Raw genomic sequence first — 18951 nt, 5'->3', positions numbered from 1 at the left:
CTTCGTACCTCGCTAAGTAAGTTAGCCGGATTTGAATGTTGACGATTTCGCGTGATCTTGGATCGTTCGGTTCTCCGAAGCTCATCCGGGACTTGCTGTCATAGCAACAGATCCGTAAGCGTAAACCTGCTCGGGAGCAGGCTTACTTTATGTAAACAGGATTAGATCGCGGCCACTCAGGTATGTCCGCTGCAGTTATACGAAAGCAACAGCGATATTTCGCCACTGTTTTACCATAAATAAATATTATCAATGTAACTAAAGATAATGCAGCATTTGATTCTTTTATTGATTTCATACAGATACATACAGGTCATTTCCTAAAAAAAAGGGAAATGTACTATTAATCATTCTATTACATGTAGTAGATTATTTCAGATGTAATTCATATTTTAGAGTAGTAATAGTAAATTACTACGTGCAATCAAGATGAGAGACCACGGCTATAAAAGCGAAGGTGGATTTGGGAAGTCTGTCGCAGCCATGTCCTGTCCGTTTGTACGCGAGCAAGGAAGGTGCAAGATTGATAAGGAGAGTTTTCAGAATTCAGCGGATATTGCGGGATAGACAGGATCCTTTAGCTCGGCGCGACGGTGTGCTCATAGAGAGATATCTCTCTATCTCTCTCTCTCTCTCTCTCTCTCTCTCTATAGATATATAGATATATATATATTTCCCAACTTACTGTGCATGCTTCAGTCACCCCTTGCATGGGAACAGGTAGAAGTGATGGAGTGTTATGTAAAACTACACAAAAAAACCCCACAATGTCAATAAATGTCACAGTACAAAAAGCATTTTAATTAAGGCAACAACCAAATATTTTACATTGTACAAATAGCACCAGTTATGAAGGTGCTGCTACTGCACCCCGGCTGCTGGTCTAAGGAAGAGCTGCCCCCAGGGATGCCCTCAACAATGGGTCTGGTGGCATTCAACCCTAGGGCCAGCTCCTCTGCCGGGGTGTGACGAGGGGGTGCAGGACCACCACCTGTCTTTATTTGCTCTGCCCTTTTCTTGGTTGCTGTTATAAACAAACAAACAGATTATTCCAGGGTCTCTTTTCAAGAGACTAAAAGCAATATAAGTGATAAATATTACTATTCTGTAGAATATTCTTATATTTCACTTTTACTTGTTCCCATGTTCTAGTGGGTCCTGTTGTGGCTCTAATGTGAAAGAGGATATAATGTAATATAATATAATAAATTACTTACGAGTTTAATTTGTCAGCAACTTTCTGCCAGCCCTCTCTCCTTGCTTTTGCAGCCTTTGCAGTGTTCCCCTGCGTTTTAATTAAACTCTGAAACTCCTGATATCCCTCAATCAAGAGTTCTTGCTCTGCTGCCGTGAAATACTGAGCGCGCTCCTTCGACATCTTCGCCGACCAATCACAGAGTTGCCGATCAATGTTTCTACTATCGATGCGTAGCCCCTTTTAAGCCACCCAGTGATCTCAGATTACTTCATCCAGCTATACTAATCGTCAACAACAGGTGTGTTCGGAGAACCGGATTAGCGAGCTCAAAGTTAGCGCGATGATTTGATCTTGGATGTGTCATTTGATCTTGGATGTAGTAAGCAAGGTACGAAGAACGGACCCCTGGTTCGTTTTTCAGTCGGTACACTGAATGTCTTTGTGATTATAACAAGCAAAAAATACAACTTGTATGTTTCCACATCCCAAAGGTCGATTCTGTTCGTTGGATGAAACATTTGGTTGCTCATCAGGTGACTTCTTCAGTCTGAGCTGACTGCAGGTTTCCAACCTTATAAACAGGACATTTGTACAGTGACTGAAACTAGCACCACTGACTAACAATGGGCTGTGACCTCAGTTTCTGATCATTAATATGCAAATCGTCGTGACCATAGACCACTGATCAACGACCATGAGTCCCATTCACAGAGAGTTGGGGAATGGCTGCAATCACAGCATTGTAAGATGGTGACAGATGTACCCTTAGGCCCCCTCCTCCATTCAGAGATGGTCTTTCCCTTTTCACCTAAATGGCCTCCTTGACTCCGCCCTCAAACCAGTGTTCCTCCCTGTCCAGGATGTGTACTTCCTCATCATTGAAAGAGTGGGCGTTTATCAATATTGTTGCGGGTTCCATTCTCTAGGGCAGGAAATACCGTGGTATCTCGTACTTCTCATGGAGGAATAAACCACATACACGTTGTTCGAGTTTTACATCCGAGGCACACGCCTTCTCCTTTCGCCATCTTTTATTGACCACACACTTCCGTATTTATACCTTTCAGATTAAGAGCACATACATATTTGATAGGGCAACACCCCCACTTGCTCTTAACACTGTACATTACACATTTACATGATATCCATACTTACATAACATTCACAGATTAACATTTATGTTCCAAACAAAACATGCGTAAACTTATCCATTTTCACTTTACTTACAGACTTAGTCATGATGTCTGCTACCATGTCTTCTGTTGCACAATATTCAACTTGTACTTCCTTCTCAGTTATAGCAGACCTAATAAAATGATACTTGACATCAATGTGTTTACATCTTTGACGATTTATAGGATTTTTGGACAATGCAATTGCACCTTGATTATCTGCAAAAACAGTAACTGGTGAATAGTGCCTTTTCATGTCCATGCCATTAAGTAGCTGTGAGAGGTATAAGCTTTCTTGTACTGTGGCGGCCATCGCCATGTACTCTGCCTCGCACGTTGACAAAGCTACTGTAGCTTGCTTCCTGGTTTTCCAGCAAATGACTGGCCCATTTTTGGATAGTACAAAACAATAACCCGTTGTACTTCTCCTGTCACTCAAATCTGTGGCCCAATCTGCATCGCTGTATGCTATAAGATTTAGGTTTCCTTCTGTCCTTTTATAGCACAGCTCTTTGTTTAGTGTCCCCTTAAGGTAACGTAATACATGTTTTGCTGCTGTCCAATGATGCTCTTTTGGCTCAGACAGAGATTGTGACAGTTTACTCACTATCCAACTCAAATCTGGTCTTGTACATGTCATTAAGTAAATCAAACTGCCCACTAATTCTCTATATTTTCCTGAATCAACTGATTCACCATGTGCATCAAAGTCAGTTTTGAGTTCACAAGGAGTAAAACGTGGCTTACAGTCAGACATTTTAAACTTTTCCAGGACTTTTGTGACATACCGTGTCTGGTTTAGTCTTATCTCATGGTTCTCTTGTATACAGTCAATACCCAAGAAATGTTTGAGCTCACCAAGATCCTTCATCTTAAATTTCTCATTCAACATTTGTTTCACGTTTCCAATAGCATCTTCACTGTTGGCAGCTATGATTACATCATCAACCCAAATGATAAGAATCACTGTCTCACTCACTGTCTGTCTGGAATATACACAATGGTCTACAGGATTTTGTTTGTAACCTTTTTCACATAAATGGTCATGTAACATCTTATTCCAGTTCCTGCCAGATTGTTTCAAACCATATAGTGATTTGTTTAGTTTGCAGACCAGTTTTTCACCTGTGTCTGATTTTACTTCAAAACCTTCTGGTTGCTGCATATACACCTCACAATCGATTGGGGCGTGCAAATAAGCAGTCTTCACGTCCATTTGATGGAGTTTAAAGTTGTACTGTACTGCTAATTGCATCAGAATACGCACCGATGTCATATCTGCAGTCGGCGAAAAGGTTTCTTTGTAATCAATGCCTTGAACTTGGCTATAGCCTTTAGCAACATATCTTGCTTTAAATGTTTTAGTCCGATTCGGGTTCTCTTTTATCACATACACCCATCTCCCTCCCACTGCATTTTTACCTTCTGGCAGCGTGGTTAGAGTGAATGTATTATTGTCTTTCAAAGATCTCATTTCATCTTCCATAGCGTCTGACCAACACTTAGAGTTCGATGACTGCATAGCTTCTTCAAATGTCTTTGGTATGTTATACATCACCCTGTAACAATAATCTACAGTCAGTGATGTTTGGTCATCTTCTGCAGTTTGGACATAGTCTTTCAGGTAATCTGGCCTTCTCCTGTTTCGTTTGGGATATCGTTCAGACTCTGTTCTGTCACTCTGTTTGTCTGAGTTTTGTGTGTCATTTATGCCATTGTCCTGAATACCACTTTCAGGTTCAAGGATCATACTTTCATTTGATCTCTGGTCATTCCCTGTTTTGTCCATTCTAGCGGGGTACTGCAAAATGTCCCCTGGAGTCAAATCATTATCTCCATCGTCATCATCCTGAATAGTCTGGGTTTGGTGCTCAACTACACTTTTAGTGAGGAACTTGACCAACCTATGTCTAAGAACTCGTCCTGTTTTAGGGTAGTAGATTAGATACGACGGACTGTTTTTATCGTAACCCACAAAAACCCCTTCGTCACATCTCGCATCTAACTTCTTTTTGTTGTGCCCGTAACCGTAGCAAACTGATCCAAAAATCCCCATCCTCGACATGTCTGGCTTCTTTCCTGTCAGCATGTAATAAGGGGTTTGCTTTGTGCGTCTGACGTAACACCTATTACGAATTACTGCGGCAGCCATAACAGCATAAGTCCATAATCTCTTTGGCAGGTTACTTTCAATCAACATACACCGTGCCATCTCAAAAAGTGTTCGCCATTGTCTCTCGGCAGTCCCATTCTGATGAGGCGAATACGGCGCTGATGTCTCATGCTTTATCATGTTTTTATTTAACAATGTCTGAAACTCTTTAGATGTAAATTCAGTTCCATTGTCTGATCTAATTCTCTTTACCTGCCCATAGGGGGCGACGTCTGCCAAAAATCTTTCAGTTGCTTTTACAGTGTCACTTTTAGCCTTTAAAAAGTACACAAACATTGTGCCTGAGTAATCATCAGTAAATGCTAACGTGTACCTGAACCCGTCTTTAGCTTCTGGTTCTATTGGTCCAGCCAAGTCAGTGTGCACTAGCTCTAATGCTTTTTCTGCTCTTTCATCAGGCTCTCTATTCCTGGTTTGGATAAATTTCCCTTTTATACACACTTCACAGTCTTGATAATGTTTAGCTTTACCTTTTATTTTCATACCCTCGGTAATGTTCTCTAGTTTAACCAAGTCTTCATAGTTACAGTGGCCGAGGATTTTGTGCCAAGTCTCTACATCATGACAGCCATTGCATTCGTCGTTGTCAACATGATGATCAGATGTAACACTGTTCAAATAGTATAGGCGTTCATATTCACTTATCTGAAACCTTGTCCCGTTCTTATGGATAAGCTGGTTGCAGCCCTTCTTGAAGGTTACTGAGGCTCCTTTGGCCGTCGCCGCCTGGACCGAGAAGATATCTTGCGGGTAAGAGGGAATGTAAAGTGCCCCCTCCAGTGTCGCCTTCACCTTTCGTCCCTCGCTGTCTTGTAGATAGACCTCCACATCTCCCCTCTTCAGTGCGACCCCACTCGTCCTCGTCCCGTCAGCTAACTCCATGAAGTGTCTTCCAGGTGTGAACGTCTCGTCAAAACTTTTGAATCTCTGAATGTCCGTAATGATGTGAGAAGTAGCCCCTGTGTCAACCATTAGGCCTCTCTGTTTCAGCCCTTGATTTACACAGTCTTTAGCTTTGAACACGAAACTATGATCTTCTGCATCAGTTACGTGTTTAGCAGTAATCTTCTTTCGTCGGCGACAGTCACTGTCCTTATGCGTTGAGCTTTTGCAGTAACCGCACCACTGCTTCTCTTTTTGTTCTTTCCTTTCGGCCTTTGTGTAACACTCACGTGCTATATGACCCTTTTTCTCACAGTTGTAACATATGATTTCTGCATTGTCTCTCTCTTTCTTCCAGTTATTTGCCTTCATCACATTATCTTCAGAACATGTGGCCTTTTCGGTGCTCTCATAGCTTCTTAATTTAGCTTTAAATTCACTAAATGTCATTGCTTTGTCACTGTGGGTTATGGAGAACGGCTTGAAAGATTCAGGCAACCCTTTTAACACCATTGCAATAAGCAGTCCATCACTTAATGTCTCTTCTGCATTCCTCAGAGCTGTAATGGCAGTCTCAGCCCTTATCATATAGTCTGTGACGCTCTCACTGGGCATTTTCTGTAGCGACGTTAGCTCTGTGTACAGGCTAATCACACGTGGTGTCCCCTTACCAGCGTAGTGCTCTCTCAGAATCTTCAACGCTTTCCGTCCGTCATCCCTGGCATCTCTCATCACAAGTGAAAGACTTCTATCATCCAATACCTGGATTAGCTCTGCATAAGCTACTTCATTTTTGTCATCCAAGTCCTTGTTGTCTTCATCCGACTCGCCGGGCTCGTCCAAAATGGCGGCCCTTAGCCCAAGTAGCCGCAGGTATCCCAGGAACTTTGTTTCCCACAATTCGTAGTTTCTCTCGTCCCCGTCGAAGCACAGACGGTTCCACCGGCTTCCCACATCCCTTCTGGGCCCATAACCTGTTGCGGGTTCCATTCTCTAGGGCAGGAAATACCGTGGTATCTCGTACTTCTCATGGAGGAATAAACCACATACACGTTGTTCGAGTTTTACATCCGAGGCACACGCCTTCTCCTTTCGCCATCTTTTATTGACCACACACTTCCGTATTTATACCTTTCAGATTAATAGTACATACATATTTGATAGGGCAACAAATATGCGTACTTGTGCGTACTTGCGTTCTCGTGTACTCGTGATACGTCATCAGTCGGAGACCAAGTACTGTTCCAATTCAAAGTACGCATCAAGCCGAGAACGCGAAAAAGTCCCGGATGTGTTCTCGCTCCGCCCGTTTTATCGAGCATGCATCGGTGTGGACTTGGGACAGCTAAATATCCCAGAATGCATTTCGTCCAAAACTCAACAGCGGACTCCCGGCACATCGTTTTCAACACCCCCCCCCGCTCGCGGTCTTCTCACTACTCAGGTTAAAGAAACCCCAGCAGCTGTCTATAGTATTGAGTGTCCACTAGAATAGAAATAAAAGCGTTCTAACATCTCACCTGCTTGTTTTTATTAAGGTATGTACACGTATGTACATGTACACTATTTTTATTAATAGAGGTTTCACTACTGAGGTTACAAATGATATATAAGTCACTTAGATCACGTCTAAATGTTAATGTTTGGTTTATTTCAGTGTTTTATTTGTTCCTGAGTAAACCGGTTTGGCTGTGATTAAAGTTAAGCTTCATAACATGTTACTCACAGTTAAATTAGGAGGGGACGGCAGTAAAAACTCCGGACCTGTGACATCATCACGTACGCAGGTGTTCCAATTGTACATATCGCGAGTCCGTGCTCGCGTTCTCGGCGAGTACGTACTCACCCAGAATGCGAGTACGTACTCGCGTACTTGGGCATTGATAAACGGCCATCGTCCACTGGCCTGTAGGTGTAAGTAGGCTGCAGAGTCCTGGCCTGACGAGGTGGCTCTTCTGTGTTGTGCCATCCTCTTAGCCAGAGGTTGTTTGGTTTCCCCGATGTATAAATCCTGCTAATCCTCCTGGCCCAGTGTACGCCGTGGCAACAGCGTACACTATGTTACTCTGTTTGAGTCGGGGGACCCAATCCTCGTGTTTTGGGGTTTAAAAGCCAAAGAGACACGGTGTTTAGGAAACATGAAACTCCGATACTCCTGATCACTAAGGGCAGGTTAGCCTTCTTAGACTTTGAGATTTTCATCGGTAATGGGGGACATCTAAAAGCTGATGTGTACCGTAAACCTACGCATATGGATCAGTATTTAAGTTTTGACTCTCATCATCCACTGGAGCACAAACTGGGTGTGATCAGGATGCGAACAGGAGCGAAAACCATTCCCACTGACACAACAGTCAGAGAAGCAGAGGACATCTGTCAAGATATGTATTCTAAGACACTTCTTCAGCTTAGAATCAGAGAGGAGAAACACACACTGCAGTTAGTTACTTGCAAGCAAGGGCAGTCACAGCACTCACACAGAAGTGAGGGCTCTGAGACTCGCGCTCTGAGACTGCCCCGGTCTTTATTTATTCCTTACATTGGAATGTGGATGTTTAGGTGTGTGTGTGTGTCTGAGTGTGACCCCATAAACGACTTCCCTAAACCTGCTGGTCTGGAAAATCCAACAGTTCATCTACATGTAAAAAAGGCACTTAGACTGAAACTGACATAGCAACATTTATCCTACCGTAAAACAATAAAAGAAGGTGTTCCCTTTCCCATGATCCTAGGATGTGGGGTGAATACCAGAACACTCTGGAATGCACATAAAAGTCCTTGCAGCCTTCTACAGATCACACATCCTATCACTACACAATTGATTATACACCTCTAAGCATATATGGAAACTTATATCATTAAAAGACTACTGACTACTAAGTACAATTTTCCATTGACATCATCACATAAAGAAAACCTGTAGTGATCCTGTATGTGTCAGGAGTATCAACTGAGATAAACAGAATCAACTTTTTGGGATTTACTTACCTGGATGATTGAGCATCAAGATATGTTTCCAAATCTTTAAAAAGACCCATAAATAAGCATGCTGTTGGAGCTCACTGGACCAGGATTAAAAACAACCTGGCATTAATCATCTCTCAGAAGTGATGTGTGACTGTACAGTGAACCATCAGAAAATAACATCAGACCACTCAGAGCAGATTTAGTGCCACACGAGAAAGAATTCAATCTGACTGAGATTTAAAATTTGTATCTTCGTCTTTTCTGATTGCTACACGTTGCTGATTTTACAGTTTTGCTTCAAACTGGAAGCCTTTGTTCTCGACAAACATCATCTGCATATCTGAGAAGAATGGGAGTGGTGAGCTTCTGTAAAACATCGATTTGTCATGAGTGGAATCTCAGGACATGAATCAGATATGATCAAATGAATGAGGGCTCAGTTAGCTATGATGGAAGGGTATATTGTTGCTCATAAGGGTGCGTGCAATGATCTGAGAGGTAATGACGAAGTAATGATGATGTCATCTTGTTCAATGAGTGTTTACATGAGTTTGTTCTAAAACAGAGTCAGTCATGAAATTTTGGAGCTGTAACCAAAGACTGGTTTGAAGTAAGGGATGTAGTATAATGAATTATGTACTTTTATTTTTTACTTGTATTTGACTTTGTTTGATATATTTTATTCTGCTGTCTATATTCTTTGTATCATGTGGCAATAAAAGTAGTTTTGAGACAGTCTGACTGTTTTCAGTCCAGCTTTTGAATGCTGAATTTAAAAGTAGGCAGAAGTCTTTAACCCAAATGTTAATGTTCATATAACCGTTTCGATGGGTTATGAGTATCAACACATTTTTTGGTAACCTCAACTTTAAACATTAACTCAATTTTTGGATAGTTATCCAAACCCAGTATCGGGTCAAACCAATAACCCAAGCCCGTTGATGGTTGGCTCGGTCCAAGTCAGACCCAGCCCCGGGTTAGAGACGATCTTGTGTTTAACGCGGTTGTTCGTCCTTTTGAAGAGTCCTCTTCAGCAGTTTCTACTGTTTCATGTTCAAAACTACATAAAACATTCAAGCGGCAGCGAAACGCAACCCTCACAGCAAAAAACTCTCACGGAAATATCGCGATATCTTCGACTTCCACGTCAACTGGGGCTGTGGCGTCAGCCGGTGGGCGGGGCGTTCTACGGACCAAAACATCAGATTTTAGAAGCAGGAAAAGAAAAAGATCCATCCGCGGATCCACCGACCGGACCACCGACCCAACCACGGACACGGACTCCACCCCACGGAGAGCCGCTGCTGCTGCGGGGAAAATGTCTTCGGGCTCCGGGAGCAGGAACACGGAACCATGGGGAAGCTTCGACGATAACCTCATCCAGGTGAGCTACATGCTAACAGGCTAACGAGCCACCCAGCCGGCCTATAACAGTAACAGCACCTGAGTGACGCTGCAGGTTAGCCCGAAACAGCGTACAGGTGAGCGCGCGAGGTTAAAGCACTGTGAGGAATCGAATCATGCTAACATGGTAACAGGAGACCCGAGAGCTAACAGGCTATCAGTCTTGATCCATTCTCAATCATCCAGGTAAGTAAATCTTCAAAAGTTGACGTAGCGTCCAGATGAACAGAATCAACTTTTGGAGACCTGAGATCAGCTGACTGAACATCTGTAATCAGCTGGAGGTCCTCTGATAAATCGATCAACAGTTTGTTAATCAGTTTAACTGATCGATCTCTACCTCAGTAAAACTCCTCTCCTGTCTCCTTCCACGTTTCCCATATTTCCTCTCCTGTCTCCTTCCACGTCTCCCATGTTTCCTCTCCTGTCTCCTTCCACGTCTCCCATGTTTCCTCTCCTGTCTCCTTCCACGTCTCCCATGTTTCCTCTCCTGTCTCCTTCCCTCACTCTCGTGTTTCCTGCGCTCAGGGCGGCGGCTCAGCGGTCATCGACATGGAGAACATGGACGACACGTCGGGCTCGAGTTTTGAGGACATGGGCGAGATGCACCAGAGGATGAAGGAGGAGGAGGAGGTCGCGGCAGAGGCCGCCGCCACCGAGGACGACGTGGCCGATGACGGAGAGTTCCTGGGCATGAAGGGGTTAAAGGGTCAGCTGGGCCGGCAGGTGGCCGACGAGGTGAGGCGGGGGCGGGTTTACCTGTTCTCAAACACTTGCAAACATTTTCTTCTTCTGTAGCTGTTAGCTGCTGTTACAGAGGCCAGCTGAAGCTCCTCTGTTCCACACAAAGACCGGCTCTGTCGTGTTCAAATTTTTCAGAAGGAAATTCAGGAGAAAGGTCTGTCAGCCAAAAAGATTTAATTTGTGTTGGCAGTTGAAATTACAAGTTTACACAGCGCCGTGGACCTGTGTGTGAAATCAAGCATCCGGTTCACCAAAAGGATGACCCTCAAACGGGCGGTACAACTTTCTATAGTCAGACAAAAACAAAGATTATCATGGCTATCTGGCTCCCACACGGACACGGCAGTCGTGCTGTCTCCCTGCGAATCCTCCCCGTCCATCGTCTGATATATGCTCGCTCCTCTGTCAGAGACAGAAAAGGAAAACACCTCCCTGCCTAGCCTTGATAATCTAATGTTATTATCCATTGCTGTTCTACTGACTCTAAGTTCTGGTTCAGAATATCTTGTTCGGACGCTCTAACCCAGAGACTTATTCTAACTATTATCTGTGTGTAAGCGTGTTGAGAACAAACCACTGCACTCTACGTCATTCCTACAGTTTATCAGTCCGGACAGTCACGCCGAACGAAGCTTTCACCTTCAAAAGACAGAGTGCCAACTCATACGAGTACATTTGCAGTGTGTATATAAAGATAATTACAACAGCTTTATTTAGTAGAAAAATAAAAAATCAACAAATTTAACTCTTAACAGCTCCTGGACGCCTCTGTTGTTACTTAGTGACATCACTCTTACCGCTTTTTCACTAGTACCTGCTCGGCTTCGTTCGTTTGACGTCAACGGGGACGACAGTCCTGTGACGTCGTTTTAACGCGACACAAACACGACACAACAGTGGAGGATGTCGAGACGATGGTGCACCCACTGTTCAGTCAGACTGGCGTCAGACGCCGCGGTGTTGGTTTGTGTGGCCACATTCCTTGTTGCCCGGTTTCAAAAAAGGCGGTTTTGATTTTCCTGAAGGAGTCACCCTCATGACTCATCGAGTGAAGCCACTGACTGCCCAATCGGTGGGATGCAGTCTGTTGATGTTACATGTTTGGATCGCCTGAGATCACTTGGAACCCTGGCTGAGCAGGTACTAAAGGTACTTTACCTGGTACCAGGTACTACAGCTAAAAGCCGAGCCGAGCAGGTGTTAGTGGAAAAGCGCTAACTCGTTTCTTCTTCTCTGACATGTTTTACCTGTGTGATGCGTTCAGGTGTGGCAGGCGGGCAAGCGTCAGGCCTCCAAAGCCTTCAACCTGTACGCTAACATCGACATCCTGCGGCCATACTTTGACGTAGAGCCGGTGCAGGTGCGCAACAGGTAAGACTTCCTGCTTCCTGTCAGCTGTTTCCTGCTGTTCCCTGCTTTCTGCTAGTGCTAACAGCTAATGGCTAACTCCCCCGCAGGTTGATCGAGTCGCTGATACCTGTCCGCATGATCAACTTCCCCCAGGTATGCATGAGTCTCTTTGTCATAGTGTTAATGACAGTTAGTGAGCAGGCTTAGCGCCTCCTGCTGGACCGGAGGCTGGAGCTGATGTTCGTGAGGGAGCTTAGTGGTGGAGATGCTGATAGAGGGTTCAAACGTGTCTCACTGCAGTTCAATGCTCAGATTCTATGGCGTTATTTTTGTGCCACTATTCTGAGCGCACGTAAAAAAAATTTGAGCGCACATAAAAGTAATTTGCAGGTGCAAGTGTTGCATTTTGAGGAGAAATTTATTTTGAGCGAAGAAAAGCTAAATTTGAGTGAACAAAATTCATTCCTGCGTGCAAAAAATGTATTTCAGTGTTTGCTATTATCCACACACACACACAATAGCAGCCCCTCTCGCTCAGTTTTTGCATTTGCGCTTGCTCGCAATGTGTTGCTCGCGCTCTTAACATTTCTGCCCATGCGCGCTCAGCTCTTTCTGTACACCGATATATTTGTGCCACAAAACCAGCCAATCACAGACTTGGATGCAAAAAAATCTGATTGGCTGTTCTGGTCTCCAATCAGCTCGAAATGACGAAATGCAATATCCCAGAATCCATTTCGTCCAAAACTCAAACGAGGCAGTGGTGGAGGAACACAGAGTGGCGGAGTTTGAAATATTACTCTTTCTGGATCACAAAATAAACTTTTAAGATATTTTCATGCGAGAATGTTGCTGTGTAAACTTCAAATATCTGCTCGATTTATCGAGACATCACATATTTGCAGAAGTGCTCTAATGTCTGAACTGACAAAAAATCGGCTGACTACACCACCAGGTATTATAGGAAAAACCATAAACCTTTGAACTAAAACAAACGCTGTTGTGACAGTGATGTGCACTGTCTTGTTGGTATATATGTATGATTTGTATCACCTTCATGTTTCCCTCTCACCACATATCCAAACCGATATCATGACCAGCAGCTTTTATAGCTGTGGCTCCAGCAAACATCAGCTGATACTAGAAAGTAATATTAAATACATTCTAACAACAGTTGATCAAGCTTAAACGTGCTGCTGTTGTTTAGGGCAACATCCGCTGGTTTTCTCTTTCTGGCGCAAAGAGGGCGACATTGCATTTCGTCATTTCGAGCTGGTTGGAGACCAAAACAGCCAATCAGATTTTTTTGCATCTAAGTCTGTGATTGGCTGGTTTTGTGGCACAAATATAACGGTGTACAGAAAGAGTTGAGCGCGCATGGGCAGAAATGTTGAGAGCGCGAGCAACACATTGCGAGCAAGCGCAAATGCAAAAACTGAGCGAGAGGGGCTGCTATTGTGTGTGTGTGTGGATAATAGCAAACACTGAAATACATTTTTTGCACGCAGCAATGAATTTTGTTCACTCAAATTTAGCTTTTCTTCGCTCAAAATAAATTTCTCCTCAAAATGCAACACTTGCACCTGCAAATTACTTTTACGTGCACTCAAAATTTTTTTACGTGCGCTCAGAATAGTGGCACAAAAATAACGCCATGAGATTCACACCTGTACAGGTGATGTTCAGATCCAGGTTTAGGTTCCTCTGACACGTGTGCTTCCTGTGCAGAAGATCGCAGGCGAGCTGTACGGGCCGCTGATGCTGGTCTTCACTCTGGTGGCAATCCTGCTGCACGGCATGAAGACCTCAGGAACCGTCATCGTAAGAACACATGCATGCACACACACACACACACACAGTTCATGTTTCTTTGTCTGTTAAAGTGTTCTGTGTGTGTGTATTTGCAGAGAGAAGGCACGCTGATGGGCACTGCTATCGGGACATGTTTCGGTTACTGGCTCGGCGTCTCTGCCTTTATCTACTTCCTGGCGTACCTGGTCAATGCTCAGATCACCATGCTGCAGATGCTGTCCCTGCTGGTAAGTCCTGGAACTGCAGACACACACACAGAGCAGGGTGATGTGCTTTCGCTGTTCTCAGATGTGATTCAGTTTTCTGAGATGCACCTGAATGCAGCCCTCCTCCTACATGATGCCATGTGACCTCACCTCCTGTCGCCTGTTGCCAGGGTTACGGCCTGTTTGGTCCCTGCATCGTCCTCCTTGTCACCTACAACATCCACTTCCACTTCCTGTTCTACGGGCTATGGCTGCTGCTCGGCGGCCTGTCCACGCTGCGCATGGTGAGGTTGTCGTTTCCCATCAGCCCCTGTGCCAGGAAACTCTCCCTGTGTGAGCTCACCTGTGTGTGTGTGTGTGTGTGTGTGTGTGTGTGTGTGCGTGCAGGTGGCAGCGCTGCTTTCTCGGACCGTGGGTCAGACGCCGCGGCTCCTCCTCTGCGGGACGATGGCGCTGCTGCACATGCTCTTTTTGCTCTACCTGCACTTCAACTACCACACCATCGTAGAAGGTCAGAACCAGAAGCACAGAGGCAGGTCTTTGTGGTTCTCCTGCTGCCAGTCCGGGGCAGTTCGGTCGCCACGGCATGCTCTGTCTCGCTGGTTTTTATGCTTATGCTCAAATAACTTTGTGTTGTCAGTCACCATGGAAACATCGACTAAGTTTAGACCAATGACAGAGCTTCCAGATTTTCACGAGCACAGAGATGTGGTGATCGAAGCTCTGCCTCCCATCGGTTCACAGCAGCCAGGTGAGCTAACAGGAAACACCTGCAGTCAGGTTGGTCACATGACTCCAGTTAGCTCCTGTTAGCTGATCAGGTTTTGTTCAGAGATGGAGCTTCTGAGCACACTCATACCGGCTGGTTAAAGCTGTTCAGGTGTATCCAGGTAATCTGCCAGCAGGTCCAGCACTTCCTGTCTGCTCAGTGTCTGCACGCACACACCTGTTACCTGCTCACAGCCCTGAAGCAGGATCTCCCCTGGCCCAGGGTTAACCTGGATTTGTGTACTATAAAGGTGTTTTGCTTTTTATCGAGTAAATCTCCATGGTAACCGATACTATGACCATGGAGCAGGTTAGGTTCACAAATAATAAGAAGTGACCCACCTTCGTATTGTAGGAGCCAGGGTAACCCTGAAGTTACCTGTACACAGGTGTGTTGCTGACTCGTGTTTTCTCCTCCGTGTTTGTTTCAGGGCTGCTTGACTCTCTGGAAGGACACAACATGGCACCCATGCAGCGGGTGGCCAGAGACGTGCCCGAGGTGACGCTTAACGCCACAGCGAGGAACCCAGGGATGCTGCTGAGCACCCACTGAGGGGAGGGGATGGGGGAGGGAGGGGAGGGGATGGGGGGGGGGGGGGGGGTTCTGTTATGTCTGTGAAACTTAAACGCCTCAATTCAAAGACCTGTGTGTGTGTGTGTGGCGCGGGGGGGTGGCTGAGGCGCTGTTTTGTTTTTTCTTCGACCTTCACTTTCTGATTATTGATCGTGTACATATGGGATAATAAAGGTTTCATCAAGTTCAGACTCCCTGTACTTCAGTTTTTCCAAAATAAAAGCCTGTATTTCAGAGTAATGTTCGGATGCATTCACAGCTGTGTGTTGTCACAGGTGAACAGGAAGTCAACAGAAAACTCACGTGAGTCTACTTCAGGTAAAAAAACAAACCAAAAAGAGGTCACATGATGTGTGTTAACGTGAAGATATTCATGATGTTTTGTTTACTCGATTTAATAACTAAAACTCAGAACAGACGCATAAACATTTACAGCAACAGCAGCTCCACTGACGGCACAAAAATATGAAACATCATGAATAGTAACAGATTCTTGTCTCACTCCAAAAAGAAGTCATATCATAAACAAAAGAGCGTTTTGTTGTTTTCACAGTTTTCTGGTTCCTACATTTATATTTATGGAAGAGAAATGTTCAGTGTGAGTCACCACCATCAACAACCCCGAACACGAGCCCTACTGATCCAGTCTGATCCAACACGAGCACCTTTCCAAGATAAACCACAAATCTTCTGGTTATGAAGCCAAACCTGAAGATGTGGACTCAAATGTGTTGAGGCGCTTCTGTCGGGTCGTATTGATGAATTATTGTCTTTAATAAATAAATGAAGATCCCCAATGTTGTTTCACCTCACACCGTTGATATAATAATTCCAAATACAACAGCAGGGGATCAGAGGTCACCTCCCTGTGGAGTAAAGCTCTGCAGGGAAGCAGATGTTCCCCCACAGCTGTGCCAGAAAGCTCCCAACAGGTGATCTACTGGCAGGCTGACAGCACCTGTAAACGCCAGGAGCCACATCCATCAAATATCTCTGTTTATGAATTACTGAGCAGGACAGCAACAGCTGTTTCTGACAGCACGACAGAATCAGAGGAATTTTGTTTGTTTGCAAACTGCAAAAATCTGAAGTCTCCAAACTGAAAAAATATCCAGGCGGGAATACACGGAGGGAGAATTGGAAACCAGCTGTAAAATACCTGTTAGTGGAAACACTTTTAGTGTGTCTGAAACCTTTGACATTTTTAATGTTCTGCTTTGAAAATTCTTTATTTTGAAACAACAGACAGGAAGTTTGTCAGGACTAAACCACAGAAGAATAAGTTTGTTTATCAAATTTTATTTCACCCTAAATTTTGTCTGACAGGTAACCTCCTGCCTGAGCCAATCAGATTCTAAGCAGCCAATCACAGCAGTGGAAATAAACACCGTGACCCTCAGGTGTCAGACCCCGTGAAGGCACGTGATCCCGATGAGGAGGAGGAGGGTTGTTGACCTTTCACTTCCGTGATGTTCAGCTACCTGTCAGTCTGAGCTCAGGGCGCAGGCTCTGAGTCACCGTCACCTGTTTCCGGTGACGTATAGCGACAGCGCGGGAACAGTCAGTAGAGTCTGAGTAGAAACAGGATGAAGGTTTATTTCTGCGGCAGCATCCGCGGCGGGAGGGACGACGTGCACGTGTACCGGAGGATCGTGCACGTGCTACAGAGCTACGGGACCGTACTGACCGAACACGTGAGCAGCGCCGAGCTCAGCGACAGAGGTCAGAGGTCACACACAAAAAACGAACGTGTATAAGGTTACCCCCCTCCGGGTTTAACGGAGTCTGTCACCATGGTAACAGACTCTGGCCTGTGTCGCTTATCTCTCCGTTTTCTAGATTCGTTAACACCGGCGGTCAGAACGGTCTTGCGTGTTCACATGAAAGGGGCGGGGCTAGCAGTTCTGACCAATGGTGGACGTCTGTAATAGTTTTTCCACAGGAAGTGATGCCTCTGAGCAACGCCTCCTCCAGAGCTGGCATTACTGGGGCTGGGAATCGATTTTTGTAACTGATTCTATTCGATTTGATTTGGACTCAGACAGTCAGAAATATAATTCTGATCATTTATCGGCACATCTCCATATCTTATATCTGTGTATGAAAACAAAGCTGTGAGACTTCGTCGGAGGTGTGAGCATCACAGCAGAGGCCTTTGTGTCAAAGTAACTGAGGATAAAAACATGGAGAAGATTTTCCTGCTTTGGCTTTTTATAGCAGTTAACCTTAAAATTATTAAACTGAAGCAAACCATGTATCAGCATGTGAACATTGCCCTGCTTCACTTCAGCAGCATCAGGTAAAGTTACAGACACAGCTGAGCAAACATTTGTTCAGTATTGAAGAGCAGAAATGAGGCTGTGATGTCAGAGGCCGACAGCACTGAACACAGCAGCAGACTGGTGCATGATAATAACAGAGCTTTGATGGTAAACTGGTCTCTGAGGACACAGAGAGAGAGAGCTGTGCAGGAAGTAACAGCCAAAGTCAGAGTGAATCCATGAGCATGTTTATCAAATGTGAAGCATAGTTTGATCTTCTGTTGCTGCTGGTTCAGTCAGTTTTGGTCAGAGAGGGCGAGGTCACACCAGCACCTGCTGACCTCCAAAGTAAAAATCACAAAATATTTCTAAATAAAAGCATTTGCATCACAAAAATGGGCGGAGTCACATTAGCTGTATCCCATTTCAGGTTTGGTTTTCTGGTTCAGACCTTCAAAATAAGAGTGTGTGTGTTTGTGTGCCCGTTATGTCACTGAGCTGCTGCACTATGATTGGACAGGAGAGAACAACGCAGCGTCCGGGGACCGAGCCATTCACGACCGAGACTTGGATTGGCTGCATCAATCTGATGGTGAGAACCAATCGTTTTATTGATCGTTGATCATGGAACTTTGTACCAGTGACCCATGTGACTTCTGACCTCTGTGACCTCAGTGGTCGTTGCCGAGGTGACGCAGCCGTCTCTGGGTGTCGGCTACGAGCTCGGCCGGGCCGTCGACATGAAGAAGAAAGTCTTCTGCCTGTTTAGACCGTCATCAGGACGGAGTGAGTACACTTCCTGTTTCCTCACTGACACGCTTCAACCTGGTTGGCTGCTTCATGCTGACTTCCTGTTTCTGTGCAGTCCTGTCGGCCATGATCCGAGGAGCCGCCGACGTTGAGAACTTTGTGGTGCGAGATTACAGCGAGGATGAGGTGGAGAAGGTTCTGGAAGAGTTCTTCAGCAGCCTGAAAAACTGAAAGCAGCTGTTCCAGATGTGCACCGCCTTCCTGAATAAAGTGAAGCCCTGTGATTGGTCAATGTTTGTTAAAATCAATACGATTTCTTTTCCAATTGAGATCGTGAATGTTCTTCTGCTTTTAATGTGAAGGGACATGCTTCACGTGTCTCTGAGGTCATTTCCTGCTGAAATGGTCATTATGGTTCTGATGGTTTCAGGTGATTCTCTTTTATTTTTGTCCTGAAAGTGTTTTAAATTCAAAGACTCTGATTTGGTTCATACTTAATGTAAAAGTTCAAAGGTCACCCTGCATTAAAATACTCTGGACAGTCGGTTCTTTCTTCTTCACTGCTTTTAGGCCAGGAGATGCACACGCCTACAGTACAGCCAGGGCTAATCTAAAGAAGGGCATCAAAAAAGCCAAACACCATTACAAAAAGAAGGTAGAAGAACACTTCTTCAACTCCAACCCCCGACG

At 44.8% G+C, this 18951-nt stretch overlaps 2 protein-coding genes across 2 annotated transcripts; both read left to right on the top strand.

The window, feature by feature from the left end:
* The first annotated feature begins 9549 nt into the window (after positions 1 to 9549).
* On the top strand, positions 9550 to 15250 carry yipf3 (Yip1 domain family, member 3). The gene is made up of 9 exons (XM_003457477.4): positions 9550 to 9776; positions 10325 to 10534; positions 11805 to 11911; positions 11998 to 12043; positions 13619 to 13711; positions 13798 to 13929; positions 14079 to 14192; positions 14296 to 14419; positions 15108 to 15250. The coding sequence occupies exons 1-9, from the start codon at positions 9711 to 9713 to the stop codon at positions 15227 to 15229; spliced, it is 1014 nt and encodes a 337-aa protein (XP_003457525.1). The 5' UTR covers positions 9550 to 9710; the 3' UTR covers positions 15230 to 15250.
* A 1452-nt stretch (positions 15251 to 16702) lies between these two features.
* On the top strand, positions 16703 to 18805 carry dnph1 (2'-deoxynucleoside 5'-phosphate N-hydrolase 1). Its single transcript, XM_003457490.5, has 4 exons — positions 16703 to 16972; positions 18032 to 18103; positions 18187 to 18297; positions 18377 to 18805. The coding sequence occupies exons 1-4, from the start codon at positions 16837 to 16839 to the stop codon at positions 18490 to 18492; spliced, it is 435 nt and encodes a 144-aa protein (XP_003457538.1). The 5' UTR covers positions 16703 to 16836; the 3' UTR covers positions 18493 to 18805.
* Positions 18806 to 18951: the final 146 nt, after the last annotated feature.

Source organism: Oreochromis niloticus, linkage group LG13 (genome assembly GCF_001858045.2).
Source record: "Oreochromis niloticus isolate F11D_XX linkage group LG13, O_niloticus_UMD_NMBU, whole genome shotgun sequence".
Taxonomy (NCBI): domain Eukaryota; kingdom Metazoa; phylum Chordata; class Actinopteri; order Cichliformes; family Cichlidae; genus Oreochromis; species Oreochromis niloticus.
This window is presented reverse-complemented; position numbering and strand designations above follow the sequence as displayed.

Excerpts from the sequence above, each read along its gene's own strand:
- yipf3 (XM_003457477.4), top strand. The coding sequence starts at position 9,711 with ATGTCTTCGGGCTCCGGGAGCAGGAACACGGAACCATGGGGAAGCTTC. Across the intron at positions 10,535-11,804 it reads GCCGGCAGGTGGCCGACGAG|GTGTGGCAGGCGGGCAAGCG; the intron begins GTGAGGCGGGGG and ends TGATGCGTTCAG. Across the intron at positions 12,044-13,618 it reads GCATGATCAACTTCCCCCAG|AAGATCGCAGGCGAGCTGTA; the intron begins GTATGCATGAGT and ends CTTCCTGTGCAG.
- dnph1 (XM_003457490.5), top strand. The coding sequence starts at position 16,837 with ATGAAGGTTTATTTCTGCGGCAGCATCCGCGGCGGGAGGGACGACGTG. Across the intron at positions 16,973-18,031 it reads CGCCGAGCTCAGCGACAGAG|GAGAGAACAACGCAGCGTCC; the intron begins GTCAGAGGTCAC and ends ATGATTGGACAG. Across the intron at positions 18,104-18,186 it reads TTGGCTGCATCAATCTGATG|TGGTCGTTGCCGAGGTGACG; the intron begins GTGAGAACCAAT and ends CTGTGACCTCAG.